This window comes from Ursus maritimus, unplaced genomic scaffold (genome assembly GCF_017311325.1).
Source record: "Ursus maritimus isolate PB19 unplaced genomic scaffold, ASM1731132v1 scaffold_8, whole genome shotgun sequence".
Classification (NCBI taxonomy): domain Eukaryota; kingdom Metazoa; phylum Chordata; class Mammalia; order Carnivora; family Ursidae; genus Ursus; species Ursus maritimus.
The window spans coordinates 78,575,026-78,595,796 of record NW_024426996.1 but is presented as its reverse complement, the minus strand read 5'-3'; the positions used below and the strand labels follow the sequence as shown (position 1 = coordinate 78,595,796).

Below are 20,771 nucleotides of genomic sequence, written 5' to 3'. Positions count from 1 at the left end.
CGGCGTCCCTCTGGCCTGCCAGCCGTGATGACACGTGTCTCTCTGACCCTCCTCGTCTGCCCCCCTTTCAGGGCCCCTCGTGATCACAGCGGGCCCCGCCAACCCTAATCGCCCCATGCCATGCACGTCTGCACAGGATGCGCTCTGGGTGGGAAGGGCGCCCAGGCCCGATCCGCCAATGAAGCTGGGGCTCGTCCTCCTGTGGTGACAGGCCAGGGCATGGAGGACTGCGGCCCCTTCTCCCGCACATGGTGACGTCGCTCTGCCTCGTGCTCCCCTGGGGCCCGGCCCTGGCTGGAGGGGGCTCCCCGACATCCTGAGGGCAGGTCGGGTGTGGATTTGCCCAGCGCGGACTTGCTGAATTCCGCAATTGCTACTTCTTACCCCGCTGATCTCCGGAACACACCCAGCAGTCCACAGCGCGGAGGCCTCGGGGCGGCGCTGGCAGGTGGCAGGTGCGGGCCGTGCCCACCCCAGGTGGTCTGAGCCGGGGTGCGCAAGCTCCCAACACCAGCGTCTCACCCGCGGGCCCTCCTCGGGGCGGTATTCGCGCCCGCGGCTGCTGTAGCAAGGCACCCCCAGCGGGGGCAAACCAGAAACCTCGCGTCACAGTCTAGAGGCCGGGGTCTCCAACAGAGGTGCAGATGGAGCTGCGCTCGCTCCGGACGTCCCCAGGGAGGACCCTCTCTTATCTCTCCCAGCTTCTGGCGGCTCCAGGAGCCCGGGCTTGTGTCCGCATCTCTCCAACCTCTCCCCCATCTTCACGTGGCCGCCTCCCGTACTCATGTCTCCTCTTCTGAACCCGAAGGACACTTGTCATTGGATCTGTGGCCCTGCTGGACAATCTGCCGTGGTTTCATCTCATGGTCCTTCACTTAATGACAGCTGCAAAGACCCTTTTTCCAGATAAGGTCCCCTCACAGGGTCCAGGGACGGACATGGCCATATATTTTGGGGGTCCCCACTCAGCCCATGACAATGGCTGCCTCCCAAACTGTGGCCAGGGCTCTTCAGGGGCAGGGGCAAGCCTGGGGTCCCCTGAACCCCATTCCTAGCCCAGGTTCCAGCACAGAGGCACTCAGGGGAGGGCTACTGTCCTGCCTTGAAGCCGGGGCCTCCCGCGCTGAGGAGCCAGCTCAGGGGCCCCTGAGAGCCCGGACCTTCTGGGGCAGTACGTGCTGGGACGGCTGGGACTAAGCGTTTTTCTGGACACGTCATCGGAGGAACAATAACCATGACAATAACCAGCTCACGTGGAGGACCTCACAAGCCGGACATGGGGCCAGGTCCTTCCTGCGCATTAGCTCAAGTCTCCAGGAACCGGGTAAGCGGCGGGGAGCCCGCTGAGCACTAACTTGGCACCAGACGCTGGTCTCTGCGTCTGAGGAGGACTAAGTCCTTGAAACTGCACAGCTATCCTATGACGAAGACATTACTGCCACTTCTCAACGGGGAAACTGAGGCACTGAGAAGTCACCTGCCCAAGGTCACATAGTAAACACATACCAGAACTGGGATTTGAACACAGGCAGTGCCGCTCCAGAGCTGTGCCTGTAGCTACCACCCATGTCCCCCGTGAGCCGGATTTCAGAGAAGTGAGTCCCCTGTGAGGACAGCCCGCAGGCAGCAGGCCGCACCTTTGCCGCTGTGAACCGCCTCTGCTTCCTCGTGTCCTCTTACTTCGTGGTCTTTGTCCACAGACGTTCCCTGGCTCCCCAGCTGGATAATCTCTGCTCTGCCTTGACTCGGGCTGCACCCCCTCCTCCAGGAAGCACTCCCTGACTCCCGCCCTGGGCTGGGCGATCGCCTCCCACTGTGTCCCCTGGGCGCTGGCACACGGGATCGGAGCCACTGGTGGGAGCTGGTCTCCCAGAGCCCGGCAGGTCTGTGAGGGGTGGTCTGTTCCTCCCTGTCGCTAGGGAGAGGCCCGGAGCCTGGTGTGGTACAAGCACCACAGACATGTGCGCACAGAATGGGCCACGGAACGCGCCCCCCTGTGCGGCCCCCTCGTTCTGGTCACTGCTGCCCTGCCGCCGTCCCCTGCTTCCTGTCCCCAGCGCTGTGTGGTGCAGGAGCCGACACGTCGTAGAGCCGGGTCTGGGACGGGCCCGGTGGCCTCCCTGGAGGTTCTGCAGGTCAGGGCCCGGGGCGGGGGGCTGCCTCAGGTAGGATGAGGCCACCTCCAGCAAACGGCAGGGCTCGAAGGCTGCGTTCCTCTGGGTCCTCCAGCGGGGACGTGAGCCCGGACCAATGGGCTCTTGTTGTAAACGAATGATTACGTCCATTACTTTCTTGGGGAAAATGGTTCCTTGCTGCTGGTTAACAGCACCCAGAGCTGGAGCCCTGGGTCTCTCACATGGATGAACCCCACTGTCTGCCCCGGGCTCTGCTCGCCCCATAGACACGCGGCACTTACTATGGTTAGGGCACTTGCCAATGCTGCCACGGGCGGGGGGTGAAGGACGGAGCCGGGGCGCTGGGTGACAGACAGCCAAGCTCGGGGCGGACAGGCCTGGCCTGGTTCTGGTTTCCTTGCTTGGTTTCCAGGCTCTGGGCAGGCAGGTCGCTTACCTTCTCTGAGCTGCAGGGCCCTGACCTGGAAATGGGCCGAGCGGCCCCTCCCTGGCTCTGGTGTGGACTGGAAGAGAGGAGGTGACCGTGAGAGCCCAGTGCAGGAGGGACCCAGTGTCATGGATGTCCATGGAATCCAAGTACAGAGCGAGATGGTGCAGGGGGCACCTGGCCTAGGAGCCGGGAACCCGGTTCCGAACCTCTGATCGGGCCTTCATATCCAAGGAGAGCAAGTGCGGGCTTCCGCGGGACACAACTGAGGCAGGGCTCCAGGGAAAGCGCAGGGGGAGAGGCAGAGAGGCAGGGTCGCTCGGAGCCGCCGCCTCTGTCCCTCAGGCCAAACCCCACCATGCCCGCTTCTGGGCGGAGCGTGAGCTGGGAACAGCTCTACAGAGGGTGGCCTGCGAGCGCGTCTACGAGGAGGACCGCTAGCACGGACCCCCAATTCAGCAAACCAGTACTCCCCAAAGACTCCTTCTTCCCAGAGTAGATCTGTGTTACAGAGAACCCTACTCCAGCATGAAACCTGAAATTTGGTCGGAAAGACGAGTTTTTCTCTCTTGCTCTGACAGCACCTGCACAGGACCCTCTCGGCCTGCAAAGCCCAGATCTGCGACGCTTTCCCGAAATATCGCAGGCCCGAGAGACAGCGCCAGGGATGGGGGGGAGGGCGGAGAGGACAGAGCGAGGACGGGGTGAGGCCGGGCCCCACACCCGACGCCTAGCACCGTGCGGGGGCGCGGCCCCCGATCTCTCCATGGCGCCCACCTCACCTCGAGGATGTCAATGAGCACGCTCTCCTCTGCCTGCCGGGAGCTGCGCACGTCCTCCAGCACCAGCGCATAGCGCACGCCGTGCGAGTCCGACTGGTACAGGTTGTAGGTGTCGGTCTGGTACCACTCCTGCACCGCCACGAACACCTGGCTCTCGTCCGTGCTGATGACCTGCAGGTCCTGCGGACACGGCGGGAGAACGCAGGGTCAGCGGAGGGCGGGAGGTGGGGGTGGGAGACTGCGCCCCGGGGGGGATGGGGCAGGGCTCAGGCCGAGGGGCGCTGGTCACGGCTCTCCGGGAGTCAGGCTGACCTAGATTTTCATCCTGCTCCTGCCTCAGCCTTGGGACCGGGGACACGTCCCTTGATCTCCCGTTTTCCCACCTCCAACATGGGGGTGACCTTCCGGCCCTCATACTGGGTTGTGGGAGGTATGGCCCTCCTACTCCCAGCCCCATGTCAGACCATCTGCCCGTCTGTCCCTGCGTGTGTGGAGGACTGCTTCCTCCACGCACCCCCCGTGGTCACCTCTGGGAGGCAGGGGACGGGTCTCCCCTGCAGGCCCATCCTGAGGATCAGGCGAGTCACCTGTTGGTTCCTTCACTCAGCATGCATTCATTAGGCACCTACTGTGTGCCAGGCACTGTACCAGGCACTAGGGCTCAGTGGGGAGCCACAGGCGGGCTCTGTCCCTGGAACATACCCGGCGGGGGGCGGGGGTGGATTAAGTCACTGGGCAGGCCTCTCGAGGCTCGAGACTCGGTTCCAGATTTATGATTCAGAAGCAGAACAAAACCCAATCACGTAAAAAGGAAGAAATGGAACCCAGGGCCATCCTTGCTCCATTTTCATTTTCTCTCCCTGCCAGGGCCCAGTGCTGCGTGGGAGCCCGTGAACAGGCCCATTTCAAAGCATCAACAAGCTTTTCCTCTGCAGCGTCTGTTACTTCCCTTCCACCACCCTGAAGCTTTAATTGCCCTCCTGGCAACACAGCCTCCAAGATACAGGTGCTGAGGCGGGACGCATGAGGCCAGGGCAGGCCAGCCAGCACCTGCAGAGGAGAGGTGGGCCCCTCCACCGCCCCCCCCCCGCAGTGCTGGTGCACCTCGTGGTGCTTCTCCCCACGTCCTCCCATCTGGCATTAGGCCAGGCATGGACAGGTAAGCTTGTTTCTCTAATAACACAACGAAGCCTCTAGTCTGTCCAGTGGGGTGTGGCCTCCGGTGGAGGGAAGCACTGGCTGCCTGGGTGGGACGCAGTGCTGATGGCTCCCACCGGCCCTCCCCACCCAGCCCCTGCACTAGACGGCCAAAAGAAGGAGCTTTGCAGAAGAGGGAGCGGTATTGTAAAGCTCCGACCATGTGCCTCCCAGTCAGGGAGGGCCCCTGGCAGCACGAGCTGGGGCCCTTTGTCTATGACTTAAATCCAACACACAGAAATGACTGGAACCAAGAAGCTTGTCACCAGGAAAGAGTGTTGAGGTCGGGGGCACAGGGTTTGGCAGTTCGCATCCATGACAGGGGAGCAGAGGGTGGTAGGGAGTCCCAGGGATGCATGTGGAACCTGGCAGGGAAGCAAGCTTATCGCTGCTCTTCTCTCCCGCCTCCCCTCCCGTTTCTCTGCTCTCGGCCACAGAGCAAACGGCACTGTGCCTGTCGGGGCTTGGCCATTCTGCTGCCTCAGCAGGGAAGGAGCTCCAGAGGCCCAGGCTGCGGTTCCCAGCTCAGACAAGTGCGCACACACAGCACGCAACCAACATTTACCGTTACGGCATTAATTCCAACATCTAAGAATGTTTACCTCTGGGCCTTTTCCCAAGCGTGATTCCTACGTGTTTTCCACGCACAGTTTGCAGCCTGCTCTCTCACATTACACGGGGAGCGTGTTCTTTCATCACGAGAATTATGCATAGACACCATTTTTAAGGAGTGCATGCTATTCCACTTTGTGGACGTACCACATTGCTTTGAATGCGTTCCCCACTGGTGAGCCCCTAGCGTCTCCAACGTTACGTGCAAAACAGTCACGAACGTTCCTAGACGTAGGTCTCTGCCTCTCAGATCACGTCCTGGACATAAAGTCTAAGGGAAATTGCTGCGTGGGAGACTATGAGCGTGTTTAGAGCTCTGCTTATGTTGTTGAATGACCATGCCAAGAGTTCGCGTTCATTCTTTCCCCACCAGCAGGGCTAGAGGGAGTGCATTTCACTTCCTGCGCACCAACAGTGAGAACGGTCTTTCAAAAATCCTTGCTGACTAGAGAATAATGATAATAGATAATAGAGAGGAGAGGAATAACATGCAGTGCTGGCTTACATTTGAATTTATGTTATCCTATCTCTAAAAAGGAAAACTAGAAGACAGAGACGTGCGTCGACTCCAGTTTTAAACAAAAGACACGAAACACAGTCAGATGTTTGTATATGTATTTGTAGATACGTGGATATGTGTCTGTATATATATATATTTGCATGGCCGGGAGAGATACGTGGAAGGGAATACCAACATTGCCAATATGTGTTAGCAGGTAGAATTAGGTTTGGTTGCTAGTAACAGAAACTGAAGAAAATGATTCAAACACGATAGCTCCTTCCTCCCACAGGTAAAAGACGTCTAAAGGTGGACAGTCTGGCACGGAAGCTCTACTAAGCCACCGGGAACAGAGGCTCCTTCTGGGTCATCATTCCGCTGCCCCATGGCATGGCCCTTGTCCTCATGGTTCAAGACGATGTTTAGAGCTGCAGCCACGTTGACTTGCAAGCAAAGGGAAGAGGGAGACAAAGGGTTGTCTTTAAAGGAGGCCTTGAGGGGCGCCTGGGTGGCACAGCGGTTAAGCATCTGCCTTCGGCTCAGGGTGTGATCCCGGCGTTATGGGATCGAGCCCCACATCAGGCTCCTCCACTATGAGCCTGCTTCTTCCTCTCCCACTCCCCCTGCTTGTGTTCCCTCTCTTGCTGGCTGTCTCTATCCCTGTCAAATAAATAAATAAAATCTTTAAAAAAAAAAAAATAAAATAAAATAAAGGAGGCCTTGAGAAGTCTCCCATGGCGACTCCACTTCCATACGTGCCGGCCAGATGTGAGAGACCTCCACTTCCATATGTGTCTGCCAGATGTTAGAAACGCCTGCAAGGGGAGCTGGGAAATGTGGTCTTGGCCTGGGAAGCAAATACCAGTAAGAGTGGGGGGTATGTTAAAGCAAAGACACAGGGGGAAAACGGATATTGAGAAGTCTCTACGAGTTTTATGACCATTACCTTGAGGAACGAGGATGCAAGCAGGTAGAAACAGTATTTACACCTGTAATATCCCACTAGTTGCAGTGAACACATTTTAAAGAAGTGATTTTGGAAAGCGTAGAAACACTTGTAGTAGGCACGATGAGGGAAATTCCCCTGCAGACTTGTACATAAAACGCATGGAACAGCCTGATAATGAACCAGCGTGTTGATGACATTCCGTGAGCACCGTGCGTATGGCAACTCACCGCCTTCCAGCCTCCGAGGCTCCTGCGGGAAATCTGCCGGTTACCTCACTGAGGGTCCTCAGACACGACGAGCTGCTTTTCTCCTGCTGCTTTCAAGATTCTCTCCGTCTTTCAGTGGTTTGATTACAATGCTTGTGTGGAACTCACTGTGTTTCACTACTTGGAGTTCATCGGGCTTTTTCAGACATTTATATTCATGTATTTCACTAATTTCAGAGACTTTGGGCCATTGCTGCTTTTTTAAAAGAAAGATTATGTTTATTTGAGAGAGAGAGAGGAAGGGCAGAGGGAAAAGGAGAAGGAAAGTGAAGCAGACTCTGCCCTGAGCGCGGAGCCCGACGCAGGGCTCAATCCTACGACCCATGAGATCGTGACCGGAGCCAAAGTCAAGAGTCGGACGCTTAACCGACTGAGCCACCCAGAAGCCCCCTATTGCTTCTTTAAATAATCCCCCTGCCCCCACCTCTCTCTCCTCTCCTTCTGGGATGCCCACAATGCATGTGTTGGTTCACTTGCTGGTGTCCCACTGGCCCCTCGGATGGTGCTCACTTTTCTTCGGTCCTTTTTGCTTTCTGTCCCTCAGACTCCATAACGTCAATGGTCCCACCTTCAGGTTCTCTGAGTCCTTCTCCTGTCTGCTCAAACCTGCTCTTCAATCCACCTTGTGAATCTTGCATTTTGATTATTGTTCGTTTTAGCTACAGAATTTATTTTGTGTTCTTTTTTATGTTCCCAATCGATTTCTTCGTTATTTCTATTTTGTTCCTTTGTACATTGTTATCGTGACTTGCTTCGTGGCTCCCTTTAGTTAACTCTGAGCATCAGGAGGACAGTTGTAGTAAAGTCTTTGTCTGGTAGGTTTGCCAACTGGGCTTCTGAGGGACAGTTTCTGTTGCTTTTGCTCCTTCGATTGGATCATATTTCTTGTTATGCCTTGTAATTTGTTGTTGTTGTTGTTGAAAACTGGACGCTGTAATCTAATAATGTGGTACTCTGGAAATCAGGGGCTCTCCCTTCCTAGGATGTGTTGTTTTTTGTTTCTGTACCAGGGATCAGTCGGAGCTAGAAGCTTAAATGAGCCTGAGCTTTTTCCCGGGCATGCACAGTGACTTTTTAAATTCCAACATACATCTGGTGGCTTTTGAATGTCATAGTCCCTAAATGTCCAAGGGGGTGGGGGTTGGAAACAGGCTCTGGTCCTTTAAATCCCTCAGAAGCTGTTTCGGCTGGTGCTGGTTGCAGCGATGGCTGCCCCCGGGATGTCTGCAGCTCCATGACCAGAAGCGGCAACCAACCCCCAACGCAGACCCCCAGTATTCAGAGAACAAGGTCCCCATGGCCTCCCTGGCTCCCGCAAGCAGTGTGCATACTGCTCTGGACCCATGAGCACAGCTGCCTGCCACAAGGCTGGGGCGGGGGTGGGGGCTGCTGCTATCATGGGAAGAGCTAGAATTATCGAAATTAATTTCCATAAGCCCTCGAATAGACTCCAGAGTTCTAAAACAGGTGCACTGGGGAGATTCTCCAGCAGCTACTGTTGCCTAAGTGAGAAGATGATGGCTGGCACCACCATCTATGCTGTCCCATCCTCCTTCATTCGTTCCTTTTTATTTTTTTAAGATTTATTTATTTGAGAGAGAGAGAGAGCACATGGGAGGGGCAGAGGGAGAATCCCCCAAGCATACTCCCTACTGAGTGGGGGGCCCGATACAGGGCCCAAGCCCACGATCCGTGAGACCACGACCTGAGCCAATGCCAAGAGTCAGACGCTCAACCGACTGAACCACCCCGGCGCCCCTTCCTCCTTCATTTTATCATATAAAGGTTATTACAAATAAGGAATATTTTACTTTAAGGTAAATTTGCATTTACTTTATGCTTATGAATGGTTTCATATAACTGATTTTTTTTTGTTTGGATTTTTTCCCCTCTTGTCTGTTTATAGCCTTTGCCTATTTTTTCTCTGTTAAGGAAGGTGGTTTTTTTAAAGAATCATCACAAGTAAGTAAGTCAAGCAAAGGGTGCTGGCGAATAGAATAAAACCTGCTCGCCTTTTCTAATTTCCACAGACAGGAAAACAGTAGAATGGTACCAATTATGCCCTTTGAAGTGGAAGGAATGGCGAAAGAACTGATCCAACACGAAATCTGGCAAAGCCCTGTCGACACCGCTCTGTTCTAACTTGGCCAGCGGCTTGGTGGGACCGGTTTAGAAGGCGCCAAGCTATACAAACATTTACATTCACCAAAGAACAAAAAATCTGATTAGGAAATTCAGCTAGCCAGTTCTACAGGTTGTCGGAGGGAAACCCTGCGGCCTGGCCGCTCCTCTGACTTTGGCGAGGAGGGAGCACACCGGCTGTGTGGCTGGGCAAAGTGCTCAGCAAGATGGTACATGGTCTCCGGGGTGGGGAGCGCTCCCGAGAGCAGCCCAGCCCGCTCATCATCCACAGCTGCTTGTCACTGGGTCCCGGGCTAGGCCCCAGGCGAGTGCACTCAGGGCCCGTGCAAATACCACAATCCGAATGGGTGCCTGGCCTTCCCTTGAAGCCGATGACACGGGGACTGGTATGTGTCTCCTTCCTGCCACCCACTGATGATGCAAAGGCTGGGTCTTCTAACATAGCCTCAAGATTCTTTTCAATGACCCCCTTTTCCCCCAGAGATGGGGACAAAGGAAGCTGGCAGGTGGCACTACCATCAAGGGCCTGCAGCGGGACACACGCAGGTGCTTCCTGCAAACCCACTGACGACTTTGAGAAACACACACTGTCACCTCATCCCCTCTGCAGGCGAGGAGGCTGAGGTCCAGGGTGCTGAGGCCAGCGCTCTAGGCCACAGAGGTCATGACTTGCGGCCACCGGCTCCTTAGAGCTCCTTCAGAAATGGCCTGGCTGCTGACCCAGCCGTCCCTGAGTCAGGTGTCCCCCTCCCCAACTCCAGGACCCAGGGTGCTTCTGATGCTGCGGCTCCCCGGGGTTGGGGGGCAAGGCAAAGCCCCACAAGCTGAAAGGGCCCCTCACCCCCAGGGACGCCAGTGCATTTGCCCTACATGAAACCATTAGTTTTTCATTTCCTAGCTCAGCCAAGCCTGGAATTAATCTCCGCAACTTGCTCTTTTTCTTTCCATTGTATCCCCTTTCCCTTTTTTTTTTTTATAGATTTTTATTTATTTATTTGACAGAGAGACAGCCAGCGAGAGAGGGAACACAAGCAGGGGGAGTGGGAGAGGAAGAAGCAGGCTCCCAGCGGAGAAGCCTGATGTGGGGCTCGATCCCATAACGCCGGGATCACGCCCTGAGCCGAAGGCAGACACTTAACGACTGAGCCACCCAGGCGCCCCCCCCCCCTTTCCTTTTCTTAAGGAGAAGTTTTTAAAAGTTCTCTTAAACTTCGAAAGAAAACCTCAAGTACTCGCCTCGTTCCTGGCTCAGGAGAGGTGTGCCAGTGCCCGGCGCAGCCCAGCACAGGTGCGGGTGGGGGTGCTTTACAACAATGCACAGCCCCCGGCCTTGCAGGGCCCAAAGCAAAGATCTCTCCCTGCCCCCACCTGCTGCTTTACAGCCAGGCTCCCTCCTGTCCCAGGCCCTTTGCACAAGCCCAGACCTCCACCTGCACAGCTTTCCCACAACCTTAAGACTTCAGAGGAAATGTCCCCTCGGGGTTGTCCCTGAACCCCGCCACCCTCGGCCTCTGCCTCTCCAGCCCTCACAGGGCAAAGCACAACCTGAGATCATTTCATGCTTCTGCCTGTTTCCTTGCTGAAAACTCTCCAAGAGCAGGAACTGGGGTACCTGACCCACAACTGTAGCATCAGAAAGCTTGTGTTTGATGCTCCATAAATATGCGGGGGGAGGGGCTGCTCCCCTCTGTGCTTCTCAATCACAAGCACATGGGATGGAGGTCTGTGAAGTGGGTCATCCAAGGTCCTCCGGAGGGAGATGTGGCACGAGGCTGGTCTCAGACCAGCTTTGGCTCCTTACTAGCTGTGTGACCTCAGACAGGTTACTCAGCCTCTCTGAATGTCCATCACCTGCTTTGGGACCTGGGAACAACATCAGCAGGGAGGGCACTGTGGAGTTTGGTCCTGAGGCGGGGCTGGGGCAGGGTCCGGGCAGCCCCTACGACCCCCTTCTTCGCCTGCCCAGCAAAGGAGGAGGAAGGAGCATCAACTGAACACGTACTATGCATCCGTGGCCATACCAGGCAGTTGGAATGCAAAGGAGAATAAAACAGAAACTACCCCACACCTGCGAACTCCAGATGAAAGCCAAAGATGGATACAGGGGTCCACCAGCACCCCGAGTGTCAGGAAGGAGGAGGATGGGGGTGCAAGAGGGAAACCAAGGCCGGGACCGGCCCGGAGAGGCCCTTGGAAGAGACACTTGTCTGAAACATTACACGTGCGGGAGTTTGGGGGAAAGGCAGACCGGGCCAAGGGAAGAGTGCGGCCGAGGCCCTACGACCGGATGGAGCTGGGCACGCATCGGGGCAGGCTCGGGACCTGGCCACAGGTCAGGTGGGACGGGGAAACGACTCGTACCTTTGGCAGTGCGTACTTTGGCAGCTTCATCAGGACGAACTCACCGCGACGATAAGAGATGTAGTATTTGGTCCGGTTTGCTGAGGTTGCCTAGCAGCAGGAAGACACATTTTTCAGAAGCTAGTTTCCAGTCAAGCCAGGTCCTCATGAATGAAAAACTAGAAACTGTACTTCAGCTGGTGAGAACGCCCTTTTACTTTGCTTAGACCTGCTCTGCCTGAAATGGACAGACTCTTACTCATCCTTCAAAGCCCCACACCAAATGCCCCTCCCCTTCCACATCTCTCTGTCAGAACCAACCTCTCTCCCCACGCTTTCTCAGCACTGGTGTCCCTACATCCAACTTACAGAACAAGGTGGGGAAGTCCTCCTCCCCAGAACTTTTCTTAGGGAGATTTCTGGGTGGACGAAGAGACCGGCCAAAGGTAAGCTTGACCAAAAACAACCATCAAGTCACGAGGCATGAGGATCGAAACAGGAGGCGACCCGTGCTGAGATGGTCCATGGTGTGTGTCCACTACGTGCAGGCACCCGGGCGTGAATTCTACGCACGGGTGTATGAGCACGAGTCCTACGCGTGTGTTCATACGTGTGTGTGTGTACACGTGTGTGCGTGGCAATGCAGTGGCGTGCTTGAGACATGTCACTGCCTGGGCTCAGATTCCAGCTCCTCCACCAGGAGCCACGTGGCCTTGGGAGAGTTTTCTGAGCTTCAGTTTCCCCCCTGTAAATGGGGAGGACAGAGTCAGAAGCAGAGTGACGGGGCAGTTGTGGGAATTAGCGTTGGGGCAGCACGTGGGGCAGCACGTGGGGCAGCACGTGGCCTAAGAATTGTTGTTATTACAAATCAACAAACTACAACAGGCCCACAGTGTGCAAAGCATTGCGATTACAAGGCCGACCAGATTTCTCTAGACAATTCCATCCCGAGGGCAGGGACTGTGAGGTCTGTGGTGGTTTGGCGCTCAGGGCTTCCTGAGCAGGCAGTGTTGGGATGGGGGAAGCATGGGGGTCCTGGAAGCTCAGAGAGAGCACCCAGGGGTGGGAGAGTCCAGGCAGACTTCCTGGAGGAGGGGGCACCCTGCTTCCTCAGAAGGAAGAGCCACGCAGCCCAGAAACAGACCTGCTTAGCAGGTCAGGGAGGACGCTGGAGAGAGCGGCCGAGAGAAGTCACTGTCCCTTCTCAGAGTCCTGTCTGCCAGCTGCTGAGCTCCAGGGATGGTGTGGAAGGTGGGGCCTGGCTCGGCAGCCCTCGGGGCCTCAGCCTCAAGAAGATCACCCTCTCTGGGGAGCCCTGGGCGGATGCTCAGCCAGTCAGGGCAGCCCAGGCCCATTCCTGCCAGGACCTGGGGGTGAAGGCAGCTGGTGGCACACAAGGAAGGAGGCCTGCAAGCCTTTCCTAAAGGGCCAGCCTAGTGAAGGGAAGGCCACGCGACGAGGGGGCTTGTGGTTCAGGCCTGAGGCTGCAGGGCGGGCAGAAAGGCCACCAACCCTGAGACGCAAATGTGACTTTGCCCTTTTGTGTTCAGATCGTGCTGAACACAGCAACATCCTTCACGGGGAGTTTGCCTGCGCGGCCGTCACCGCCTGAGAACCACCAGCCTGGCCCCTCCGGCCGTGGCTGAGCCGCTGACGGGTAAGAGCAGGCGGAGAAGGCTGAACCGTGGTGCATCTTCCCGGAATGGCGGGGCCTCTGCCAGACCCTGCAGGGCCTCCCCCAGCCGTGAACGCAGCCGGTGTCTGTCCAGGCCTCTGGGTGGCCGGGACTTGTCATGCCCATTTTATAGCTCAGCAAATTGAGGCTCAGAGGTGGAACGATAGCTCTTCCCAAAGCCACGTGGTGGCACCATTAGATTCAGACCCCCACTAGTGTCCCACTGTCCCCCCAGGCCCAGACCCTTCTTCCTGGACGGTGAGGTCCCATCACCGGCCCACAGCATGGCTTCAGTAAAGAAACCAGCACCATGAGCGGCTCGGCGCCTTGACTGGGGGCCCGGGAAGTGGACCTTCGGGTTCATGGCACACTTTGCTGGTGGGGAGGAGCGGCAGGAGGGGCCGGCGGGCACTGGGCTGGGATCCTCTGAGGACCAGGACGGAGGGCGAGGGAGGAGGGCAGGTGGAGTCAGGACCACCTCCCAGTGCCTACTGTGGGCTCCCTGCAGGGAACACCCCCAAGATAAGAGTCTGAGGGGAGCAGCCCCTGGGAAACCTCTGAGTTGAGGGTCAGGAACAGCTTTCCTGGGCACTTGTTGAGAAAGATGGGGACCAAGTCAGGACAGGAGCCTGACGGAGACCCGTGGCCCCTGACAGCTCGAGCAGGTGCTGGGGGCGGCCAGTGCTCATGGAGCGGGGCATGCCTGCCCCAGGTCAGACCAGGACACTGTGACCACGAGGATGGAGACACGGCAGCCCTGCCTGAACACAGGAGCAAACCCCAAACCCAGGATGAGGGGGGAAGTACGAACGGAGTAGCCCTTGAAAGTCAAAGAGCCGGTCTGTTGCCTCCTGTCTGAGCGATTCCGCCTTCCCCAGCACGGCTGTGCTCCCGTTGCCGGCTGCCCGCCGCCGAGACGCCCAGAAGCACCCTTACCTTAAAGAAGATGTAATCATCCTGCACAGTCAGAGAACTATGGTCAATGGGGCCTGGGAACGGAGCCGTCGGTGTCTTCTCCGAGCAGTTGTGGATCTGGCAGGTGACATACCGAAACCCTGCGGGAGAGAAGAGCCAGTGCTTGGTGCCTGGAATCTCGCACACTGCGACTCCAGCCGCGGGAGGAGCCAGGCTCAGCCTCAGACGCTGGGGATGCCGGCCGGCTCTGGGCTCTGCGGGACACTGCTGCGTCAGGTTTGTCTATGGGGCTGGGGCTCTAAAGGCCTGCCCTGTGATTGCATCTGTCACTGAGCGGTGGCGGCGATGTGCCAGGCGCATCCTCGGGACAGTCCTACCGTGCTCCCATCCTTTGGATGGTGAAACTAAGGCCAAGAGAGGTCAGGTAACGTGTCTAAAGCAGGGTCACCTGGCCAGCCGCCGGCCTCTTGTAAAGAGATTGACGGGCACACAGCCGTGCCTGCTCCTCTGGGGGTGGGACAGCTGCTCTCCTATGACAACAGCAGAGGCCGCTGCGGCACAGACCCTAGGGCCGCCACGCTGGAAGCACCCCGTAGCTGACCCTTGACGGGGAAGGTCTGCTGACCCTGAGCAAAAGTCATGCAGGTGAGAGCCGGGATGTGAGCGGAGGTCTTTATCCACCTTCTGCCCACAGCTCCACGCCACACCTCGCTCTCATCTTAGGTGACACACTCGGGCCCTGCCTCGCTGGGAGAGGGACCTCCGATGGACCCAGATGGACTGTGGGCGGGACACCCCACACCAGCCAAGTGACCTATGCTGGGCATGTGCAGTCGCCCACGAAACGGACAGCACAGGGCCACGGTGGGCACCTGCAACGTCCATCATAGCACGGGACCCCTCCTGCCCCCCAGAGTCTCTCCGACCTAAACAGGGGCGGGTGTGAGTGGGACTCGTGTCCTTTCTTGCCCTAACTTTAGGGGAATGTTTTCATCCCTTTGCAAATGTTTAGTCAGGCAAAACGGAAAGCACACTTTGCAGGTACCCGCTGTTTTTACGTCAAGCCCTGTTTTCCCAGGGTTTGGGGGATCCAGTGAAGTTGTGCAAGGCAGGGGGCGAGCCTACACACCGTAGGGAGCTCTTTCTCCCAGCCTGTGGGGCAGCGGCAGGGTTTAACCACGGGCACCAAAGGGAGCCCACAAAGGCGCTCCGGGTCATCAGCGCCCTTGGGGCACGTCGTGCCCACGGCCCTGGGTGGTTGGACGGTGTGCACAGTGCGAGCTGAGGGCTTGGAAAAGGTTAAGGGACCCAGCAGCAGCTTCCCTCCACGACCACCAAGCACTCACCCATGATGTCCCTGCACTGAGCACGTGTGCACTGACCCATTTCACAGCTGAGGACACCGAGGAGCAGGTGACTTCCCCAGGGTCATGAAGCTGGCACGTGGCAGGCTGGGAGCCAAAGCCGGTGCTTCTGTCCTCAGCTGGGCCTCCCCCGGGCCTGACCCTGAACCTGCCCTCCACCTAGTATGTCCATCCAAGGAGCTCTACTGCTTGGCACTTGTCAACGCCCTCCGTTTGGTAAATGTGAACCTACAGAGGTCTCCACTCGAAGATAACCCAGCAGGGGGAGGCTTAACGGCCCCAGCACCTATAGGGTCCTGCGGTCAGAACAGTGACAGCACCAGGCTGGCGCCAGCTCCGCACCCCTCCCCTCCTTGCTATACTCGGTCCTGTGGCTTCTACAGTGTGGACAGCACCTGTGCGGTCCCCAACCAGGCAAAGGGCAGGGCTGTGTTTTGTTCACCTGTGTCCCCAGCAGGGTCAGCACTGGGCCTGGTCCACAGGGGACTCAACAAGTACTTGTTGAATAACGGTCCTCTCGGCTCTGATGTTTAGAACCCATGGTTCTAGAATATTCCATAGTTCTAGAGCTGGTGCTCCTCCGTCAGGAGCACAGAGGATCTTTCTCATAGCATGCAAGGACCCTGGGTGCATTCTGGCATGAAGCCAGCTGGGTTGGAGTGGCCAGGACGCTGCCCCATCAGAGGCCCCCACCTGGCTTCCACACTCAGAGGGAGCAGGAAACACTCAAGGCTCAGAGGCCAGAAGAAATCACCCTCTTAATGGACTTTTCCCCTGGAGCGGAGCTCCCTGACTTCAATTTATCCCCAGCTGGAAAACAAGCACATTTGAAAGTTATGCCACATCGTAACATAGCGAGGTCGGCTGTGCAGGGCCAGCTGAGGAACGGAACAAGGGCACGTAAGGACACAAGGGGACACTGGGTGCACGCACCCCTCCCGGCTTACCTCCTCCGAGGTCCTGGGCTTCCATGTGGACCAAGTCAGGGTTGGCATCCACCCCAGACACAGCCCTGGAAGAGAGCACATAGGGGTCGGCACGGGGACCCGAGTCCCCAAGCCCCTCTCCCAGTGCCTGTGTCAGCCCCTGAGCCCCAGGTAGCCACGTGGCCTCCCGGGGCTGCGGCCACCCTTGCTCCACGGGTCAGAGGGCACAGTCCTCCCCACCTGCTCCTGGGGAGGTAGCCAGAACTCAGGGTTCACTTGGTATTCCTTTTACGGTACTCTTTATAGACGACCCTCCTTTACCAAAGACCTTCACATTCCTCGCACCTTTATTGCTGTTTTTGTTTTGTTGGTGATCGAAATACTCCGAGGAGTCTAGGCGGGCCTTGGGAATATCACCCTGATCTTGCAAATCAGGAAACCGAGGCTCAGAGGAGCAAAACGACCCCAACCCTCCCCTGGGATGTGCAGCTTTCAGCGCGGAGTCAGGATTCGCACCAGGTTCCTTCTCCTTCACCCCGCTGCTCCCCACCCCGCCACCCGCCACAGCACTGGCTCCTCCCTCGCCGACATGGGCCAGGGCTCACGGAACCCCCGCAACGCAGCGGGACTGTGGCTGCCACGGAGCCTTCAACGAGCCCCAAGAAGAACAGATGGAGGTGTGTCCTAGGGTCGCAGCTCAGGGCCAGCGTCCTCCGGGGGAGGCAGGCCTGGGACCGACGGCCTCGGGGCCCACCCCGCACCCCCCCAGCACTGGGCCTGGCGCCGGGAGGTCAAGGGCACACTCCCCGGCTGAGAGGAATTTCAGAGGTGGGGCGGCCCCGCAGTCCACTGAGGTTCCAAACCAGGGCTCGGGCACCAGCCGCTCTGCCCCCAAGTCTCTGCTTCAAGATGAGGTTTGATTCAGTCTTTTGTGCGCCGAACACCCGTGCGCTCCGAGGAACGAGGGCTCCTGCCTGACATTTTTCTCTCTTTCCTGAACACAGTGACATTGTTCCCGTTAGCAGGGGCGCTGACTGGTCCTCAGCTGGCCGGTGGGATTTTAGCATGACCACCGGGCATCTGCAGAGTGTGGCAGTGACACTGACTCGCTCCCTCCCTCACTCATTCCCTCCCTCCTTCCTTCATTCATTCTCTCCTCCCTCATTCATTAATTCCCTCACTTATTCATTCACTCACTGACACCCTCCCTCATTCATTCATTCCCTTCCTCACAAATTCATTAATTCCCTTCCTCTCTCATTCATTCATTCCCTTCCTTACTCCTTCCCTCGTTCATTCACTGACTCACTCCCTCACTCCCTCATTCATTCCCTCCTTTGTTCATTCATTCCCTCACTCCCTCATTCATTCACTCCCTCACGCCCTCATTCATTCATTCATTCCCTCCCGCATTCACTCACTGACTCACTCTCTCCCTTGATTTTTTACTCCCTAATTCATTCATTCCCTCACCCATTCATTCATTCCCTCCCTCCCTCACTCATAATACACTGACTCCCGCCCTCACTAATTAATTCACTGACTGCCTCCCTCTCTCCCTCACTCTCACACTCATTCACTCCCTCACTCCCTCATTCATTCCCTCCCTCATTCCCTCCCTCATTCATTCACTCCCTCATTCATTCACTCCCTCACTCCCTCATTCATTCCCTCCCTCATTCATTCACTCCCTCACTCCCTCCCTCATTCATTCACTCCCTCACTCCCTCATTCATTCCCTCCCTCATTCATTCACTCCCTCACTCCCTCCCTCATTCATTCACTCCCTCACTCCCTCATTCATTCACTCCCTCATTCCCTCCCTCATTCATTCACTCCCTCACTCACTCATTTACTCACTCACCCGCTCACCCTTGCACAGACTCATTCGCCCAGTCTGCACCTGCCCCCCCACTGAGCAGTGCTCTCATCCCCCTGACTCTCTGGCTTTCCCACTGGAGCACCCCACAACCAAGCCCCAGTAGCCCACGCCAGGCCCTGGACCAGGCAGGGGCTCAGCAGGTTGGGGTCCCTGCCCAGACCCCCTTGGTCATGGGTTCTGGAGACCATTCAAGGCTGCGTGTCCAGCCCCACAAATACAGCCCAGCTTCCTGCAGGGAGGGTCACGTGTTGGGGCCTGGGCCTTCATGTTGGTCAGGGTCCCCGAAGGTGGCCTGTGGGGAAGGTCCCTGGTCTAGTGCTTAGAAACAGCAGGCGTGTGAGATGACGCTGGGCAGGCAGCTCTCTGGAGCGCACGCAGTGCTTTGGGGACGCGGGGAGTCAGCTCTCAGCCCTGTTGGATGCCGCGGGAAGCTCGCATAAGCCTCCAAACACTCAGCACCCGGCCTGGAAGGGTATGAGCTGCCTCCCCGCCCAGCTGCCACCACTGCTTGTCCCACAGCTAGGCGGGAGTCGAGTGGATGGAAGAGGAAGGCAGAGGCTCTGTGGGTCAGCTCGGGCGTGAACGGAGAAGCGGACACGGACGTGGCTGCAGAAAGCGGGCGAGCAGACCGCCCGGCACAGTGGCCATTGGCAAGCGGCCCCGGCCCCACGCACGGCCCCGGGCTGCTGCTGACAGGCAACATGGCACGGACACGTGCCCTGGCCTCCCTGGGCCTCAGTCTCCCCTGCCGTCACATGACGGGAAGACGACGCATGCAGACCCCAGCTGGTGCCTGGCAGACAGTCAGCGTCTACAACGCGGCAGCTCCCGGGGGTGCTGGTGTGGTTTTGTTCCAGGGCCACTGAGACAGCACGGGGAGGGCAGTGAGCAGGTCCCCTGGTGGTCCCAGAAGGCAGCGGGCCTCCCACCCCAGGACTGCCCCTCCTGGGGGCCCCCAAGGCCGCGCTAATGAGCTCGCTTGCTGTTCAGCCTCCCGAAGCATGAAGGGGTCCGAGCCTCAGACAGAACGTGGGCTTTGGCAGTTCCTGCTGTCAGTTCAAGGACAAAGAACTTGAAACGCTGTCAAAACAGCATTATTCAGTGCTTACAAGAGGGGGGCCCATGGCTGCCTGTCACCACATTCCAGGAGAGGTTCCCGGGCCCCAGGGGCCAAGTGTCTGGCCTGATTATCTCTCACATATAACAACTCAGGGCAATTTGAGAAACTTGGGGGAGAAATAATTTGGTTTGCCCGAGATAATAACATGTTTGAATTAGTGCCAGTTCACCTCGCAGCATCTGCGGGCAGGTCGGCCCTCCGGTGCGAGAGATACCCGGGGCACCCGGCCTGGCCTGGACCCGACGCCCCACGGCGCTCGGCCACTCCGCCAATTTCTCAGGCCCTCACTGTTCGCAAATCCCACCTCCGTGGCCCGCCCCACCTCCTGGGGGTCCTGGGGGCCGACAGCTGACATCAATGACAAGGCCAGGAATGGGTGCGGCACTTGGGTTTCCAAGGAAGGAACCCGGTCCTCCCGTGGGCGGCCATGTGGCAGGAGCCAGCCCCTCTCCCCACCCGCGAAGGCACAGAGGCCAGCAGCCAATACTGCAGACTTAGCGACACGGGCTTCCCTCCAGCCATAAGCCCGGAAACGAGCTCCTTGTGAGGTTAGCGAGGCCCGGAGCAAGGGAGGGAACGGAGAGCTACTTCCAGGGGCTCCTCTGCTGGGGAGACAGGCCTGTGGCCCAGGGAGAAGGCCTGTCTGTAGTGCGTCGTACAAACGAGGTAAGAAAGGGAAAGGCTAGGAGTGTGTATGCACACACACGTGTGTGTGCACGAGTGCAAGACAGAGCCGTTTGGTCGGAAGAACACGTGTGTAAGCCACGTCTCTCCAGAGGCAGTTTAGGCAGAAGAAGGGGCCGTGGCCATGGCTGGTGGACGGCACACATGGGCCCTGAGCCAGCGGCACTCCCAGCTTCCACCCCTCGGGCGCCTGCGAGCCCGCCAGCAAGTACTCATCCAGCGCTCACCCCCAGGGGCCTCACTCACGCAGCCCGCTGATGTTCCTTGAGCACCAGAGCTGGCTCACCGCCCCAGCGAGGCTAGAACACGGCTCTCGGCTCTCAGATGCACCACTGAGTGGCTCCCAGGAGATAACACGAGTGTGGGAGGGGAGCCCAGGCCCTGGATGGTGCAAGAGAGCGGGGCCAAGGCATGCAGGGGTGGAGGAAGCCATGGGGCAGGGGAGGCTGCTTGGGAGGGCGGCAGCTAGTCAGGGGCTGAGTTAGGAGCTGGGGCAGGAGTGGGGAGGAAGGGGAGGTGGGGGAGAGGAAGGGGGAGGGGTAGGAAGGAGGGAGGGAGGAGAGGTTTGGAGGAGGGAGGGGAGAGGGGAGGAGGGAGATGGGGAGGGGAGGGGAGAGGAGAGGGGTGGTAAGGAGGGGGAGGAAGGGGTATTGAGGAGGGGGAGGCAGGGGAGGTGGGTAGGGGAGCCAGCCTGATGTACTTAGCACCTGTTCGTATTGTGGCGGAGGCGGGGGCTCAGAGAGGAACCAGCGCCCGTGTCAGGTGCACAAGTGACCTGAGGGACAGCAAGCCCCAACTCTCCACCATGTCCTACAGGTGCGGAAAGAGCACTCTGGAGGTCCCCTGGGATGAGGAG

General features: G+C 57.9%; 1 protein-coding gene across 1 annotated transcript in view; it reads right to left on the bottom strand.

The window, feature by feature from the left end:
• Nucleotides 1–20,771, bottom strand: part of SORCS2 (sortilin related VPS10 domain containing receptor 2) — a 458,467-nt gene that overhangs the window by 46,466 nt on the left and 391,230 nt on the right. Inside the window, exons 6-9 of the mRNA XM_040625236.1 lie at nt 16,251–16,315; nt 13,961–14,079; nt 11,371–11,460; nt 3,345–3,524 (exon numbers count right to left, since the gene is read on the bottom strand). Coding sequence (XP_040481170.1) covers nt 3,345–3,524; nt 11,371–11,460; nt 13,961–14,079; nt 16,251–16,315 — 454 coding nt within the window. The remainder of the gene's footprint in view (nt 1–3,344; nt 3,525–11,370; nt 11,461–13,960; nt 14,080–16,250; nt 16,316–20,771) is intronic.